This window comes from Dipodomys merriami, unplaced genomic scaffold (assembly GCF_024711535.1).
Source record: "Dipodomys merriami isolate MVZ:Mamm:240054 unplaced genomic scaffold, mDipMer1.0.p SCAF_12, whole genome shotgun sequence".
Lineage (NCBI taxonomy): Eukaryota > Metazoa > Chordata > Mammalia > Rodentia > Heteromyidae > Dipodomys > Dipodomys merriami.
In genome coordinates this window covers 13,503,673-13,519,211 of record NW_027202493.1, presented here as the reverse complement: position 1 = coordinate 13,519,211, position 15,539 = coordinate 13,503,673, and the positions used below count along the sequence as shown (strand labels likewise).

Here is a 15,539-nt window from a genome sequence, read left to right as displayed (position 1 = left end):
CACAATTACCCTGCCATTTGAATGCTTAAAACCAAATGCTCCTATAAGCTCTGTTGGTATTTGTCCCTCTAGTGTGATCTATAAAAAGATGATCAAGAGAGATTTCTAGTTTTTTGTATTAGTAGTATAAAAAGCTAATCTATACTATATGTTAGTGCAACAGTTCATATATATATATATATATATTATCAACTCTTTATTCAGATCACTACTGCAAGAGTTTTAAAGTATTTGCATAATTAATAATAAAAATGCATAGCTTGGCAATAAGCTACTTTGAAGAAGAGATCCAGGAATCATTGTTGATGATCAGTCCAGGCTTAGAATTTCATGAGACTCCTTTTCAACCAATGGTTGGATGAGATTGTGCATTTCTGTCATCTAAGATACAGAGGAAGCCATCCCCAGTGACATGGGAAAGCACAAGTAGAACGATTGCAGTCCAGGATGTCCTGGGCATAAAGTATGACTCTATCTAAAAAATAACCAATGAACCAGGCACCAGTGGCTCAAGCATGTGATCCTAGCTACTCAGGAGGCTAATATCTGAAGATCATAATTTGAAGCTATTCGGTCAGGGAGGAAAGTCTATGAGACTCTTATTTCCAAATAATATCATACAACTACACACACACACACACACACACACACACACACACACAGAGAGAGAGAGAGAGAGAGAGAGAGAGAGAGAGAGAGAGAGAGAGAGAGAGAGAGAGAGAGAGAGAGAGAGAGAGAGAGAGAGACTCCAGAAGTAGAGCTCTGGTTCAAATGGTAGAGCATTAGCCTTAAACAAAAGAGCACAGGGATAACACCCAGGTCTTGAGTTCAAGCCTCAGGAGTAGCACACACACATACAACACCCTAATGCAGAAAGGGGCTGCAGCTGTGGCTGAAGTGGTAAGCATTTGCCTGGCCAATATGAAGCTCTTAATTCAATCCTCAGAACTATTAGTGGCTCACGCCTGAAAACCTAGCTATTAATGAAGCTGAAATTGGGTGGACCATAATTGAGTTTAGCCCAAGCAAAAAGCTCTTAAACATCTTACTCAACTTATAGCTGGACAGAGTGGCATTAGCTTGACATCTCAGCTATGTAGTAAACTGAGATTGGGAGGATAAAGGTTCCAGGCTAGCAAGGACCAAGCTAGCCAAGGCAAAAGAATTTGTAAGACTCAATGGAATAAGCTAGATGTGGTGATATGGCAGTCCAGGCACATGCTAGGGCAAAAAGTGAGATCATATCTCAAAGCAAGCAGTATACAAAAAGAGCTGGAGGTATGGTTAAGTGGTAGAATATTTACCAGCAAATATGAGACTCTGAGTTCAAATCCTAGGAATGCAAAAATAAAGCAGGACATTTTTGTTTTTAATACTTAAAATTTTAGTTTTAATACAAAATTTTTGTACAGTTGACATAACAAGACCAAAAAGAGGTTCCTGAATATATTTTTCTTCTGTATAAGTGGAAAGGACAGTTTTCACATATAAGTGAGCTATTATTTTGAAAAGAACTTTATTATTTTGTAACTTACAGCAATAATTAGCCCTTAAATACGGTGACAATTCCTTACTGGTAAGCATGAGATTACTATAGAAATTATTAGAGTGTAACTCAGTTGAATGATTTCTTCCGTACACATCCCATCATTCCAATAATTTATAAGTCTATTAACAATTAGGTTAATAAAGTATTACTGATGGAAATTAAGATTATCTAAGGGTAAAGTGTAGAAATTCATTTGGTTACTCTTACATGCCAATGTCTTTTACAAGAAGTTTAATACTATAGCAGTGGTAGAATGATAAATTACATCTTACTTTTGATATGAATGCTTGGATACACAGGTGTCATTTTGTTGTCATAGAACAAGTGAAGTACAGAAATAAAAAAAACTTAAATTCAAAATAAAGACTTAGGTAATAAAATACCATTTGTGCAAGGAAAACAAGAGTCAAAACCAGGAATTTGTGCTCTGGTTTGGTTTTAGTTTGATGGTATACTTTTCTTATCCAGCCACTTTTTTTTTTGGCCAATAGTACAAATGAGTAACAGGAAGGATGAAGTTAGTTATAATCCATCATTATATTTGGTGAAAATTTAATGTCTATTCATCAATTATGTTCCTGATTTCATGAGTATATTTAATGAACACATAAAGCCACAATTATCCTTTAATGTAACAGTCTGCTTTATCCATCTAAATGTTTATTCTTAGGACATAGAATTTCCATCTGTGTCCACTCTTTTGGAATAATGTTGTTTATATACACTTCTAGGATGCCTACAGTAGGTATAGATACCGCAGAGTTTATATCATTCATGAATATATCTCCTTTGATGGCAGATACAAAACATCAAACAAACAAAAATTGCAACTATAGATAGGGGAAAGAAAAATCAGCTGCTTAGTCTGTCATCTGAAAGGGAATGATAGACCACAGTGAGGTTTTTAATCTCAGTTTGGAAGTGAAGAGGAAGGTGGAGTGAGAAGAATGGAGGAGGAAGAGAGACTAAGTTAAATTTTTTTGAAAGAGACCATGTTCATAATTAGTCGAGCTAAATTTAGGATGAGAAGTAAAATAGAGATAACAAATTAGGGGAAAAAACCCAGGCACCAAAGTTGGCGATACTCTTATCCAATAGATTAAAAAAAAAAGCTGGAAATGGAGCTGTAGCTCAAGTAATAATAAACATTTATTAAACTATTGTTATTTCGATATTACAGAGGGGAAAGTAAGACACAGCAGTAGCTGGCTAAATAGCTTCTTGGAATTTTACCTAGCTAGAAAACGGTTGAATCTGAATTTCAATTCTGACAATATAATATTTTTAAAAGGGGGTTTAATAAAATATATACATAGAGTGAGAAAACTTACAGGAACAAGAGACTGGAGAAATACCTGGGGCGGGGGAAGATGGTTTCATTGTAACGATCGGGACTGAAGGTCGGTTTGTTAGTCACTTTAATCTAGCTAAATCACAATGATTAGAGGTGGGTACTGTTTCCAGTTTTCAGACCAGGACTTGACAGATGCTTGACCTGTGTTACACTTCCACAGCTAGCTGTGGATCAAGGGAGGGAAGACAGGAGACTCAGGAACAGAAAGGCAGCAGGGAAAGGCAAGTGCATGGCAAGTAAGAAATCCAGGAAGTTTCCCCTTGAGGCGGAGGCCGGTTCCAGTATTCAAACCTCTCCCGCGGGCCCGCCAGGCTGTCACAGATCCCGCCCCTCAATCACAAAGCCACGCCCCCTCCGCTCGCTGCTCTCCGAGCTCCCAATACTTCCCTCCTTCACTTTAACCCCGCCCACTCCGCCAGTATCATTTCCCGTGTGTCGGATGCTGATTGGCCCAGGCGTCGGAAGTGAGGGCGGGTGGTGGGGCCGTTGCCGCAGTGACAGTGCTGGGGGAGTCCGAAGATGGCGGCGTCGCGTCGCTCTCAGCATCATCACCACCATCATCAGCAACAGCTCCAGCCCGCCCCAGGGGCTTCGGCGCCGCCGCCGCCACCTCCCCCACCTCTCAGTCCCGGCCTGGCCCCGGGGACCACCCCGGCCTCGCCGACGGCTGGTGGCCTGGTCCCCTTCGCTTCCCCGCGGCACGGCCTAGCGCTGCCGGAGGGGGATGGCAGTCGGGAACCTCCCGACAGGCCCCGATCCCCGGACCCGGTTGACAGCACCAGCTGTTGCAGCAGCACCAGCAGCACGGTGTGTACGGTCTCCGCCGTCACCGGGGTCCCGGTGGCTTCCGTTTCATCTGCCGTCGGGGTCGCTCCTAACCCAGCCGGCGGTGGCAGCAACCATTCACCATCCTCTTCCTCTTCTCCGACTTCTTCCTCGTCTTCCTCTCCGTCGTCCCCTGGATCGAGTTTGGCCGAAAGCCCCGAGGCGGCTGGAGTGAGCACCACAACAACTTTGGGGCCTGGGGCCGCGGGGCCCGGGACGGGGGTCCCGGCGGTGAGCGGGGCGCTTCGGGAACTGCTGGAGGCCTGTCGCAATGGGGACGTGTCCCGGGTGAAGAGGCTGGTGGACGCCGCGAACGTGAACGCTAAGGACATGGCTGGCCGGAAGTCTTCTCCCTTGCACTTCGCGGCAGGTCAGAGAAGAACGGTTTATTAAGAGTCTGGGGGAGGGAGCTGGGGGGGGGGAACCGAGTGGTCGGATGAAGGAAAGTAGTTATTATGATGGGACAAAATGGGGGCGTGGCGATGGCTCTTTAACTCCTCGTCGGAAGACCAGAGGTTACTTTCTTCAGTTCGCGCGGGGTGGTGGGGGCGTGGAAAGTGGGGGGGGGGGTGGTGGTGTGCGTGCGAATCCATTCTTTAGTGTTTTGCAAAATGATAACTTACTTAAAAACTCCCTGTGGCACGGGTAGTCTCTGGATAGGGATCAACTTTCTCACTTGTGCATGTGGAGCCAACCCCTTAGATTTGGGTAGCGCCGTTGGGTCGTTTGTGTGCTGGTTTCCACAAAGTTAACGTCCCTTGGCGATTGCCCAAAATAAGTTTAATGCAACGCAACAAGTGTTTTTAAGTCCTTACCCGTAGCTTTAATAACACACTAGAAGTCGTATGTGGAGTGGAAGAAACAAGTTGACATTCTAGCTGGGGAGACCAAAGTGAGCCTTTATGAAACAACTGGGAAAAGAATTTTTGGATGCATTTCCCTAAGGGAAAGAAAACAGGCTTCGAAGTTGTGGACATTGCTGTTGTAGTTTATTCACAACTCAGTTCCTTAGTTTTCTCCTGGGCGTGAGATCATAGAGTAAGTTCCAAGTTTCTGGCACATGTATTATCCAGAAACAACGTGTGAATGTCTAAGCTCTGTACCCCACATTTGTCTTTGTCTTTATATATATATTTAAAGCAAGTAGATGACTGACTTTCAGAAACAACTTATATATGTTTATATTACAGAATGACTTGGGGAGGGAAGGGATAGGTAGGGAACAGAATGATGAAAGGAGTGACACTGATCAAGATTCGCTGGGGGACCTAAGTGAATATGTGAAATTGTAACCCCTGGTACAACCATTTGAAAATTAACAAAATAGAGAAATACAGACTAAAAGCACTGTAATCTCATTGCTCAATTATGTCCTATTGAAATTAAAGGTAATATCAATACTAGAAACATTACATGTGTGTACTTATGTTATATATTATAAAGTTAAAATAGGACCGAAAGACACAAAATGAAAAGTACCCCTCCCCTACAAATACATACTGTGGATCCAGATGCCCTCTGTCAGGTTTCTTGCTTACATTGTCACTCAATGTAAGTGACAGAACTTTCTGTACCACTTAGTTTTTTATTCCAAATCAGAAGATACTGCCTTCCTCATCTTACAGAAGAAAATGTGAGACACATATTGTTTAGGTAAGTCTGGAGTCACTCAAAAAGTAGTGGATTTAATGTGGATTCAGGCAGTTTGAGTTTAGAACTTGTGAAATCAAGCTTAAACTTTGGTAATTTATTCCTAGGTTAAGGTCACTTTGCATTTTTGTGAGGAATTTTTTTTGGGGGGATAAGTAATTGACAAGCTTATGTACAAGAATTGCTTTCACATATTTCTTACTGTAGATCGTGCTAGAGAGACATTTTACAGTGTCATATACATATAACAAATCAAAAGTTTCAGGAATTGTATTTTTCCTTACACATGTGTTATATTGTGATAATACACTTCATCTTTTTAGCAAATACTGTTTGAAATCCATTAATGTATAAAACAGGAAGTCATTATTAGGTCACTGGGTCCCTTCTTGATATACAGGCGCCATTGTTAGGAATGTAATGAATAGAGTCAGAACCTTAACTGATATACTGATATTCATTCTTTCAGGGGTTTTGGGTGTCTTTTTTTTTTTTTTTTTTTTGAGAGAGAGTCTCATGCAGGCCAGGCTGGCCTTCAAACTTTAGATCTTTCTACCTCAGCCTCCCTGATGCTGAAACCACAAGTGGGGGTAACCACACCCAGCTTCTTTTTCTTTGAGGCTACATGAAAAATGCAAGCCCTGATTTTGTAAATCAACCAAAGTTATGAACTTTTGCATACTGTTTCCCATATTGCTTCACATATCTTGTCATTCTTTATCATATTTCTTTATAAATGATCACTAACAAGTGTAACTAAGTTATACTTTTGTATTAATATATTTGTTTAGGATAAGTCATACATAAAATAGGTCTTGTCTTCTAAACCACATCTTCTATTTGCTACGTTACTTTTAATTCTCATCTAGAGCTCCATGTGTACCCAGATGAGCTAGAATGCAAACAGTAAAACTATAGTTATGTTGTAGTTTTGAGGCCTGCCTTTTTAGAAAAAAATTTGTTCAGTTATTGGAGATAGACAATTATAAAATTCTCCATAATACAGAAACAGAAGAGTTTATCCCATTTTTGTGTTTATGTGCATAATATAAAGTCTTGTGAAAGTTTGTTTACATCATGTGCAGGATGAGTAGTTTAATTTTTAGTTAACTGTTAGTTGGTTATACTAGTCATTGAAGTGTTATGGAATAACTGGATTGAAGACAGGAATTTGGTAAATTTCTTGGATGAAAGGTTTAAAATTTGCAGTGTAGTTCCACAAATTTCTTACTGCGTATAAATCATGTGTTAAATACTGGTATAACTTTTGAGTGGCAGATGCTTCTTAACTTCATGGAGTTTATAGTGTAGTAAGGAGGCTTAAAGAACAACAATAAGAACTCCACAAAACGTGTAACTTTGAGTGATAGGAAAACACATTTTATTGTTTTCTTTGGAGTGTGTCATAGGGCTGTTATTTTGGGTTTGGATTAGTTAGAAAGTCTTTCTTGATAAAGTTTTTTAAAGCAGGATTTGAAGGATATGAGACTAAGCTAGCCAAGCAAATGATAGAAGGACTAATAATAACTAATTCCTTTACTTCTATTTACAAATGAGTTTACAGTTCTATAACATGAAATGAAACATTTTTAATGACTGTAGGAATAATATTAAGTTATAGTTAAAATAATTTTGACTTTGTTTTATAAAGTTAAATTTTATTGCAAAGGTGATGTACAGAGGGATTGCAGTTATATAAGTACATAAGTACATGTTCATTATGTACATGAGTACATTTCTTTTTGAACAATGTTACCTACCTCCTCTTTCATTTTCTCCCACTTTTCCTCCCCACTCTTGGCTTTATTTTTATTACAATAATAGGTACCGTATTCTTTCTAGCAGAATTGTAGAACAACAGTATTAATTGGAATCATCCCAACCTCAGTTAGAACATAATCTTCATTTTCTGAAGTTGACATAAATTCGCAAAATATTAATACATTCTGAACTACTGTTTCTAATTTATCTAATAATGCAGTTTGTGTGTGTGTACCACAAGCATGTAGGGCTTGAACTCAGGCTTCACACTTTTGCTTGGCTTTTTCTGCTCAAGGCTGGTGCTCCTGGCACACGAATCCTATTTCTCCTTTCAGTTTTTTACTGGTTAATTGGAGATTACAGTCTCTGGAATTTGTTGCCCAGTCTGGCTTTGAATCTGGATCCTCAGATCTCAGCCTCCTCAGTAGCTAGGATTTTACAGGTGTGAATCACTGGCTCCTTGCTGATGGGCTTTTTTTTTTTTTTTATTGTTGACTAGAGTTTATATGCGACCTTCTTATACAGATGACCCTTGGTTCTAGTTTCCTATTGTTCACTGTATAGTACTCAAAGAACTTTTTAAAAGAGCCAATTTGGAGAGATAGCATCCTAGGTTATAGTTGTGATACTTATGCTAAAGGGCTAATGTAATTCTGATAAAGTCTTTTTTATAGGATAAGGTCAAATGAGATTTTTTTTTAAACAAGGCTTTAACAAAGATTCTGAGATTTCATAGTAGTTTAAATTGAAGAAATGTTGAAATAGTATTCCTGGTGGTTAATATTACTTGTGTTATAGTATGAAATACAAGTTATTTTAGTATCAGAACTACTGAAATTTGTATTCCAGTTTTGTTTTCTTTTGAGTTGGGTAGTATCTACTACAACACATGCTATACCCTACAATGATTGCTCAACTCATTCCCGAGTTTTTAGCAGCACAAATGATTTTTTATATTTGTTTTTTTGTCTAGTAAAAATCAGGGTATCTTTTAGACTGTTGCCTATCAGTGGATAAGAAAATGAGGCTATTCTTCAGTTCTAGGTGGAAATTGTTTTTTTTAAAAATATATTCTTATTGTGAAAATACTGTACAGAGGGGTTACAATTATGTGGGTAAGATAATGAGTACATTTCTTATCAAGCATTGTAGCCTCCTGCTTTGTTTCTCCTTCCCATCCCTTCATATCCTCCCCCACTCCTCCCTCCCCACCAAAGTTGTAAAGTTCATTTTTCAACATAACGACTTGTACATCTCATTGTTGCAATGGGTCCTCTTATATCCCTGTTTTAACAATTTGTTTTTTCCCTTCCCCTCCACATACACCAACATCATATATAGTGAAAGCAGGGGTTGTATCTAGGTGGGAATTGTTTTGAGCGTTTTATACTTTGGTAAGGTGCCCTCCCTCCCTCCCTTCCTTCCTTCCTTCTTTCTTTTCCATCTTTTCCTTCTCCTTTTTTGAGACAGACATCCAGCCTGTCCTTGAACTTTCCATCTTTTTGCCTCAGGCTTCCTGCTTTATACCTATACCACTTTGCTTGACTCCTCGGTAATCCTTTGAAGCCCATGTTCTGCCTCCCGGTTGAAGGGTCTAATTGCGTAATAGAAGAAAAGGAATTACTTTCTTCCTAGACTTAAAAATGTTGATTGTAAATGGTTTTTAAAACCTTTTTGGGGAGATGATTCTGGTGTTTGTACTCAGGCCTTTTGTTTGCTGAGCAAGTGCTCTGTTTATTTTTCCTACAGGGTCTTGAGTTTTTGACCTAGGTTATCTCAGTGATTCCTCTACCTTCACCTCTTGTGTAGCTAGGATTGTCAGTGTCTGCCTCACTACAATACTTGCCTTGATGTGAAAACACAGATGTTTTGCCTGGCCTGGCCTCCATGATCCTCCCATTTCTGCTTTCAAATTATGATTACCTAGTGTTTTCTTAAATCTTTCTTTAAGGAATTTCTTTTTAAACTTACATAGAATGTCTGGTTAGAACTATGTGTGAAGTGTCTCTTTTTTTGCTTTAATGATATTCATAGGAAGTGAATGATTTACAGAATACATTTTCTACTTTTGAGATATTATATAAATGTTTCTCCAATAGCAAAAAGTTGGTAACAAGCCAAGTGTTAAACAGTAGAGAAATAAATTATATTATAGAGTTGTTACTGTATATTATCTACCAGTATATTAATCTATCAGTCTTTTTTTTTTTTTTTGGGTCCGGTCATGAGGCCTGAACTCTGGGCCTGGGCACTGTCCCTCAGCTCTTCAGCTCAAGGCTAGTGCTCTACCTCTTGAGCCACAGCGTCACTTCCGGCTTTTTTCTTTTTGCTTATGTGGTGCTGAGGAATTGAACCCAGGGCCTCAGGCATGCAAGGCAAGCGCTCTACCACTGAGCCACCTTCCCAGCCCTCTATCAGTCTTTCTTTAAGTGCATGTACATGTAAATTAGAAACACCTGTGCAGCTGCTCTGACCATGCCTATCATTATCTAGAGTTTACTATTTATTTAAAGATTTGATCAAATCATGCAAGTATATTCATTGAGATTTGACAAATGCAAAACACTCACATTAGTCAAACCAGCACAGAAAATCATAACCTCAACCTTCTCTTATGTTCTACCTGATCCTTGTCTCTGCTCCTGCCTCAACTAGGTTAGATAGCAAAATCTGCCTATTTTAAAAGATCCTATAAATGGAGTACTTAGTATTTTTTCTGTAAAATTTTATATATGTAGCCTGTATTAGAAGTTTCTAGCTACCATAGAATAGATTTCATCAGATGACTATGCTATAAAAATGCAGTTCTTTGAAAGTGGTGGTACTGAGGTCTGCCTCTGTTTTCACTGGGCAGTTCACATCATGGAAATTGACTTCAAAGATATCTTTCTTCAAGTGAGAAAGCAAGACAAAGTGAACAAAATAGAACTGAGTCTTTTAAAAATCCAATCTCAGAAGTGTTATCATGGGTTTTTTTTGTCTGTTCATTAGAAGGAAGTCAGTAGGTCCAGCCCAAACACAAGGGGAGGGAATCCCAAAGCCAAACCCAGTCATCTATTTATCTACAATTACATTTTGAGAAGTACTTCATTTGTTTGAGAACACTAGAGTGTGCTTACGCAGTCTTCCATGGTGCTGTTCAAAGGTCTTCAGGGTCACTATCTGATCTTTCTTCTCCTGTGATAATAGTTCCTTTTGGAATATGTTCCAAAGGCCCAGCCTAAGGCTCTGTTCTAGTTAACTTTTGTAAAATAGGCAGTATATTCTAAAAAATTATCAAAAGCACAGTGTAGTAAATACATAAATCAGGAATGTAGTAACTTATGATCCTCATCAAGTCCTGTGCCCTGTCCACAGTTGTAAGTGCTCCAGTTTTATATGATTAGTAATAGCACCATCCCTACAAACACGGGAGTAATGTGTTATGCTGTGATTGTACTGGTGTCATTGTTAGAGTTTTTTTTTTTTTTTAGCATTATAACTGTATGAGACTACTGTCAGGTAAACATTCTGTTCTTAACCTCAGCATCCTTAATCCAGCCTCTTTAGCTTCTTTAGGAAAACTAGAGATGATTAGTTTTTAGACTTAAGAGTTTAAAGTGTTAAGTTTTTCTCTAAGTCATTGCTTTAACTGATTTGAACTCTGGGCCTGGGCATTGTCCCTGAGTTCTTAAGTTCAAGGCTAGTGCTCTACCACTTGAGCCACAGCACCACTTCTGGTTTTTTTGGTGGTTAATTGGAGATAAGAGTCTCAAGGACTTTCCTGTCTGGGCTGGCTTTGAACTTCGATCCTTAGATCTCAGCCTCTTGAGTAGCTAGGATTACAAGCGTGAGCCACTGGCGCCCAGCTTAACTGATTTTTTTAAGGTGTTATGTTTCTATTACCATTTGGTTTGAAGTGTTTTCTAATTTCCTTTGTGGTTTCTTAGCCTTTAAAGAATTTTATCAATATGTTTTTTAATTTTTAAAATTTTGGAGTTTCCAGATGTTATAATTTTTGTCTAATTAATTTGCTGTGGTAAAAAGACATATTGTATTAATTCAGTCTTTTCAGATTTACTGAGCCTTAGGTGCTCAAGATAACTACTTTTTAAAACTCACTTTGCTTTCAAGTGATAGAAGAAAGTTTTGTTTTTGTGTTTTTCTGTGAAGGCTTCATCAGATTTCCAAGATTGCTTTTCCCCTTAGTGAATTGCCAGGTTCTTTTGTGGAAACTTGTTTTGCCTGCTTGTTCAGGTATCTGTTTATAGAATTCAAGTAGCATGACGTTAACCTTTTTTTTTTCTTGAGGTTTTTTTTTTTTTCTCCCCAGTCCTGGGACTTGAACCCAGGGCCTGGAAGCTGTCATTGAGACACTTTGTGCTCAAGGTTAGCATTCAAGTGGTTGAAAGCTACCACTTCCAGTGTAGTTTATTGGAGATAAGAATCTCTTGGACCTTTCTGCCCCAGGCTGGCTTCCAGCCTCGGATTCTCAGATCACAGCCTCCTGAGTAGCTAGGAGTGAGTACAAGCATGAGCCCTCAGTTCCCAGCTCAGAGGTTTTCTGTTTTTGTTTTTGTTTTGTTTTTGACAGCTCCTTATTCCCTTCAAACAAAATAGCCTTTTCCCTACTTAATTAGCCCGAGGAAAGGGAGAAATAAAGAACTGTAGTTGGTGGCAGCTGTTCCTTTTTTTTCTGGACTGGTAACTTTTTTTTTTTCCTGTTCTATGATAGACATATTTTAAAAGTGAAGAAATATTTGGTAGTTAGCAGATGGATTTCCCTTTCTACAAGTTCAAACCGGTTAGAAAAAATTAAAGGTGCTTTAAATTGATCAATTGTCTAAGAAATCTTGAGTCTTCATATCATCACTTATAAAGGAAACTTCCCAATGTACAGTTAATTATTATTTTTTTAAAGCTATTTAGGGTATTTCTGAATTCCTGAATTATTCTATTGCTAATTTTTTGTGGAGTATATTTTGAGGAGTAGAAAAGATAATGAACAAGTTGTCATTTTCAAAACGAGCTTTACAACGTCGGTGCGGGGGGGGGGGAATTTCTGAAAAAAATCAGATGCATTTATTCTGATACATTCAGGGGAGTCATTTTGTTAATGAGTTCCTCTCCACCTTGTTAATGAGTTATGTGTGTTCACCCTTCCCCAGTGCATTAGGCTCTTCTCTTGTTGCGATTGGAATTTTTTTTTTTTGTTGGTCAGGGGCTTGAACTCAGGGCACTGTCTTTGAGCTCTTTCACTCAAGGTTATCGCTCTACCACTTTAAGCCACAGCTTCACTTCTGGTTTTCTAATGGTTAATTGGAGATAAAGAGATAAAGAATCTCATGAGAACTTTCCTGCCTAGGTTGGCTTTGAACGGTGATCCTCAGAGCTCAACCTTCTGAGTAGCTTGTATTACAGGTGTGAGCCACTAGCACCTGGCAGTTTTTGTAGGCTTTTTGGTTTTTTTCTGTTTTGTTTTTCTTTTTAGAAAAAAATAACAGTATTGAAGTTAATGACATTTTTAGCTATTTTAAAATTAATGTCTTATGTTTCTTCTTTGCAGAAAAATATTTCCACTGAGAATAAAAGATTTCTTTTGAACTAATATTTAGAGAAAACAATTAAAAACTTCATTATCTTTTCTTTTTTTAATTTTTTAATTTAATTTAATTTTATTTGTGAACATACTGTACAGAGGGGTTACAATTACATGGGCAGGATAATGCGTACATTTCTTACCAAGCATTGCGGCCTCCTCCTTTGGTTTACCCTTCATATCCCTTCCCAGCCTCCCCCCTCCCCCCCAGTCCCAATCCTTCTCCTTCCCCCCCTCTCCTCCCCCCCCCCCCCCCGCACCGACGTTGTAAAGCTCGTTTTGGACATGACAACTTGTTCATTATCTTTTCTACTCCTCAAAATATACTCCACAAAAAATTAGCAATAGAATAATATAACTGTAGTCTGTTGCAATCTTATGAAAGCCTATAGGTGTTCCATACATATTTGAATCAGGGAGCTTTTAAGTTAACACTTTTGGTTTCTGATTTTTCTAAAATGTATTATAATTTTTGTATATCGATCTCCGTTATCATTAAAGAACAAGGTCACAGAGCTATTCAGTGATAGACGACATTGAAATCCAGATGTGGTTGTTTAAAATTTTTTTTTGGTCTGAGCTGCTGACTTGGAAGTTGGCAGCACTGAGGAATAAAATCTGTTGAGTTATTTTGTCATTTGACAGTTTTTGTGCTTTCTCAAATTGGTTTTCTCATGGTACAAGTAATTGTACAAGTTTGGAAATACAAAAGAACAAATATTTTGTAATCTTACTCATTTAAGTCAACCAGTAGTAATTTAAGGCATGTTCTCTCTAACCCTTTTCTAAGCATTGAGTGTAAAGCTTGCCAGTATAAGTAGACCACTGTACATTGTAAATATTATAATATTGGAGTACAATATTTATTGTATTGAAATCTTTGAGGAGCCTCCTGTTTAAATGGAAAAGGGATATTTTAGCTAGTCTTTCAGACTGCTGTAAATATTAAGGAAATCATGCTGGATGCTAGTGGCTCACACCTGTAATCCTGCTACTCAGGAGGCTGAGATATGAAGATCATTGTTCAAAGCCAGCCCAGGCAGGAAAGTCTGGAAGTGGCGTTGTGGCTCAAGTGGTAGAGCAGTAGCCTTGAGCTGAAGTCACAAGTATATGATACTAGATTGTACACTTAATATGATTAATATGGTAAATTTTAAGACTATTGTCACAATTCAAATGAAAAATAAAGGGAGGTAACATAGTATTTTGTTAGTAGTTTTAGGGAGAACCTTTGTGTTAGTATTACTAACATTATGGAAAATAACTCCTAGTAATGTTGAAGACATCCTTTTATTTCATTTCTTCTACCAATTCCCTAGAGTGACTCTAGCACTTTTCTGGCACTGTCCCTAAGTGGTTTTTGTTTTTGTTTTTTGTTTTGCTTCTTTTGCTCAAAGCTAGCATTCTACCACTTGGCTTTTTCCTTTTTCTTTTTGTTAAGTGTCTCACTGACTGACTTTCCTTTTTTAGGTTGGCTTTAAACCCTGACCTTCAGATCTCAGAAGTACTGGCATAATCCACCAGTGGCTCTAGAAATGTTCCTCCCCCCCCCCCCCCGCATGTATACATACCTATCATTTACTTTATAGTAAATTTGTTTTATGTTATGTGATTAATAGCAACAATAATATAGAACCATTAGAACAGCATATTGTAGTAAATACTATGGGAATGTAACCTTTTTCATCTCAGTATTTCCTTATTAAGTTGAGAACTTCAATTTTTTCCCCTCAATTTGGAATATTGAGAGTTTTTTGGCTTATCTGAGTTATCAGGGTCCCTTTCTGGAGTTTTGAGATCATTTTGTTAGCATGCTTTTGAGGATCTGATGGAGTGATGGAAGGCATGGACATGCTTTAATATTTGAACACCATTTTTTTTTTTTTCCCCATGCTGAGGCCTGAACTCAGGGCCTGGGTGCTGTCCCTGAGTTTTGTTGTTTTTTTTTGCTCAAGGGTAGCACTCTACCAGTAGAGCCAAAGTTTTACCTCTGACTTTTTAAGTAGTAAATTGGAAATAAGAATCTCAGAGACTTCCTCCAGCTGGCTTCCAACCATGACTCTCAGATCTCAGCCTCCTGAGTAGATAGGATTATAAGTGTAAGCCACTGGTGCCAAACTGAAAACCAAATTTTAACAAGTTTCAGAGGAGATCATGAATTTCCTGAAGCAGTATAACCATGAGTCTCAAGCTTTACATGGCAGTAACCTGGAGGATTTGCTAAAACAGGGCTGGGCCACAATTCCAGCATTTCCTATTTATAATGAAGCCTGATAATTTGAACTTTTAAAAATTTTATTGTCAAAGTGATGTACAGAGGGGTAGTGATTACATTTCTTGTCTAATGTATTACCCCTTCCCTCATTTTTTTCCCTCTTTCCCTCCCCCCACCAAGAATTTGAATTTTTAATAAAGCATAAGATTGCTGATACTTTCTAAGAGCAGTGATTCTTAACTCTGGATCAATTTGTTCTAGAGATAAAAGTGTTCTGGAGATACTTCAGAATCAGGTGAGAATCATTACTTGAGGACATATCAAACCTAGGAAGACTCAGTCTAGTGAGATTAAATGCATTTAATATTTATGCAAATTTATGATTTCAAAAGTATTTTGATAGTTGGTGCTATTTATGAGCTTATAAGGAAGTTTTTATCTATGAGGAAAAAAACAGGCTTAATATTTTTAATATTGGAATGATATAAGACCCTGATTCTGAATCTAAAATGAAATAAGTATAATAGCTGAAAGCTTTATGACAGTGTTCCACATGTAATCCTAGAGTTTTTTGCCTGTAGGTTTATGTCTTACTATAAACTTTGTT

General features: G+C 38.2%; 1 protein-coding gene across 1 annotated transcript in view; it reads left to right on the top strand.

Moving 5' to 3' along the window:
- The first annotated feature begins 3,376 nt into the window (after window positions 1–3,376).
- Tnks (tankyrase) overlaps window positions 3,377–15,539 on the top strand; it is a 144,405-nt gene continuing 132,242 nt past the window's right edge. The window contains exon 1 of the mRNA XM_070016261.1: window positions 3,377–4,098. Within this exon, the coding sequence (XP_069872362.1) occupies window positions 3,423–4,098 (676 nt within the window). The 5' untranslated portion in view covers window positions 3,377–3,422. The remainder of the gene's footprint in view (window positions 4,099–15,539) is intronic.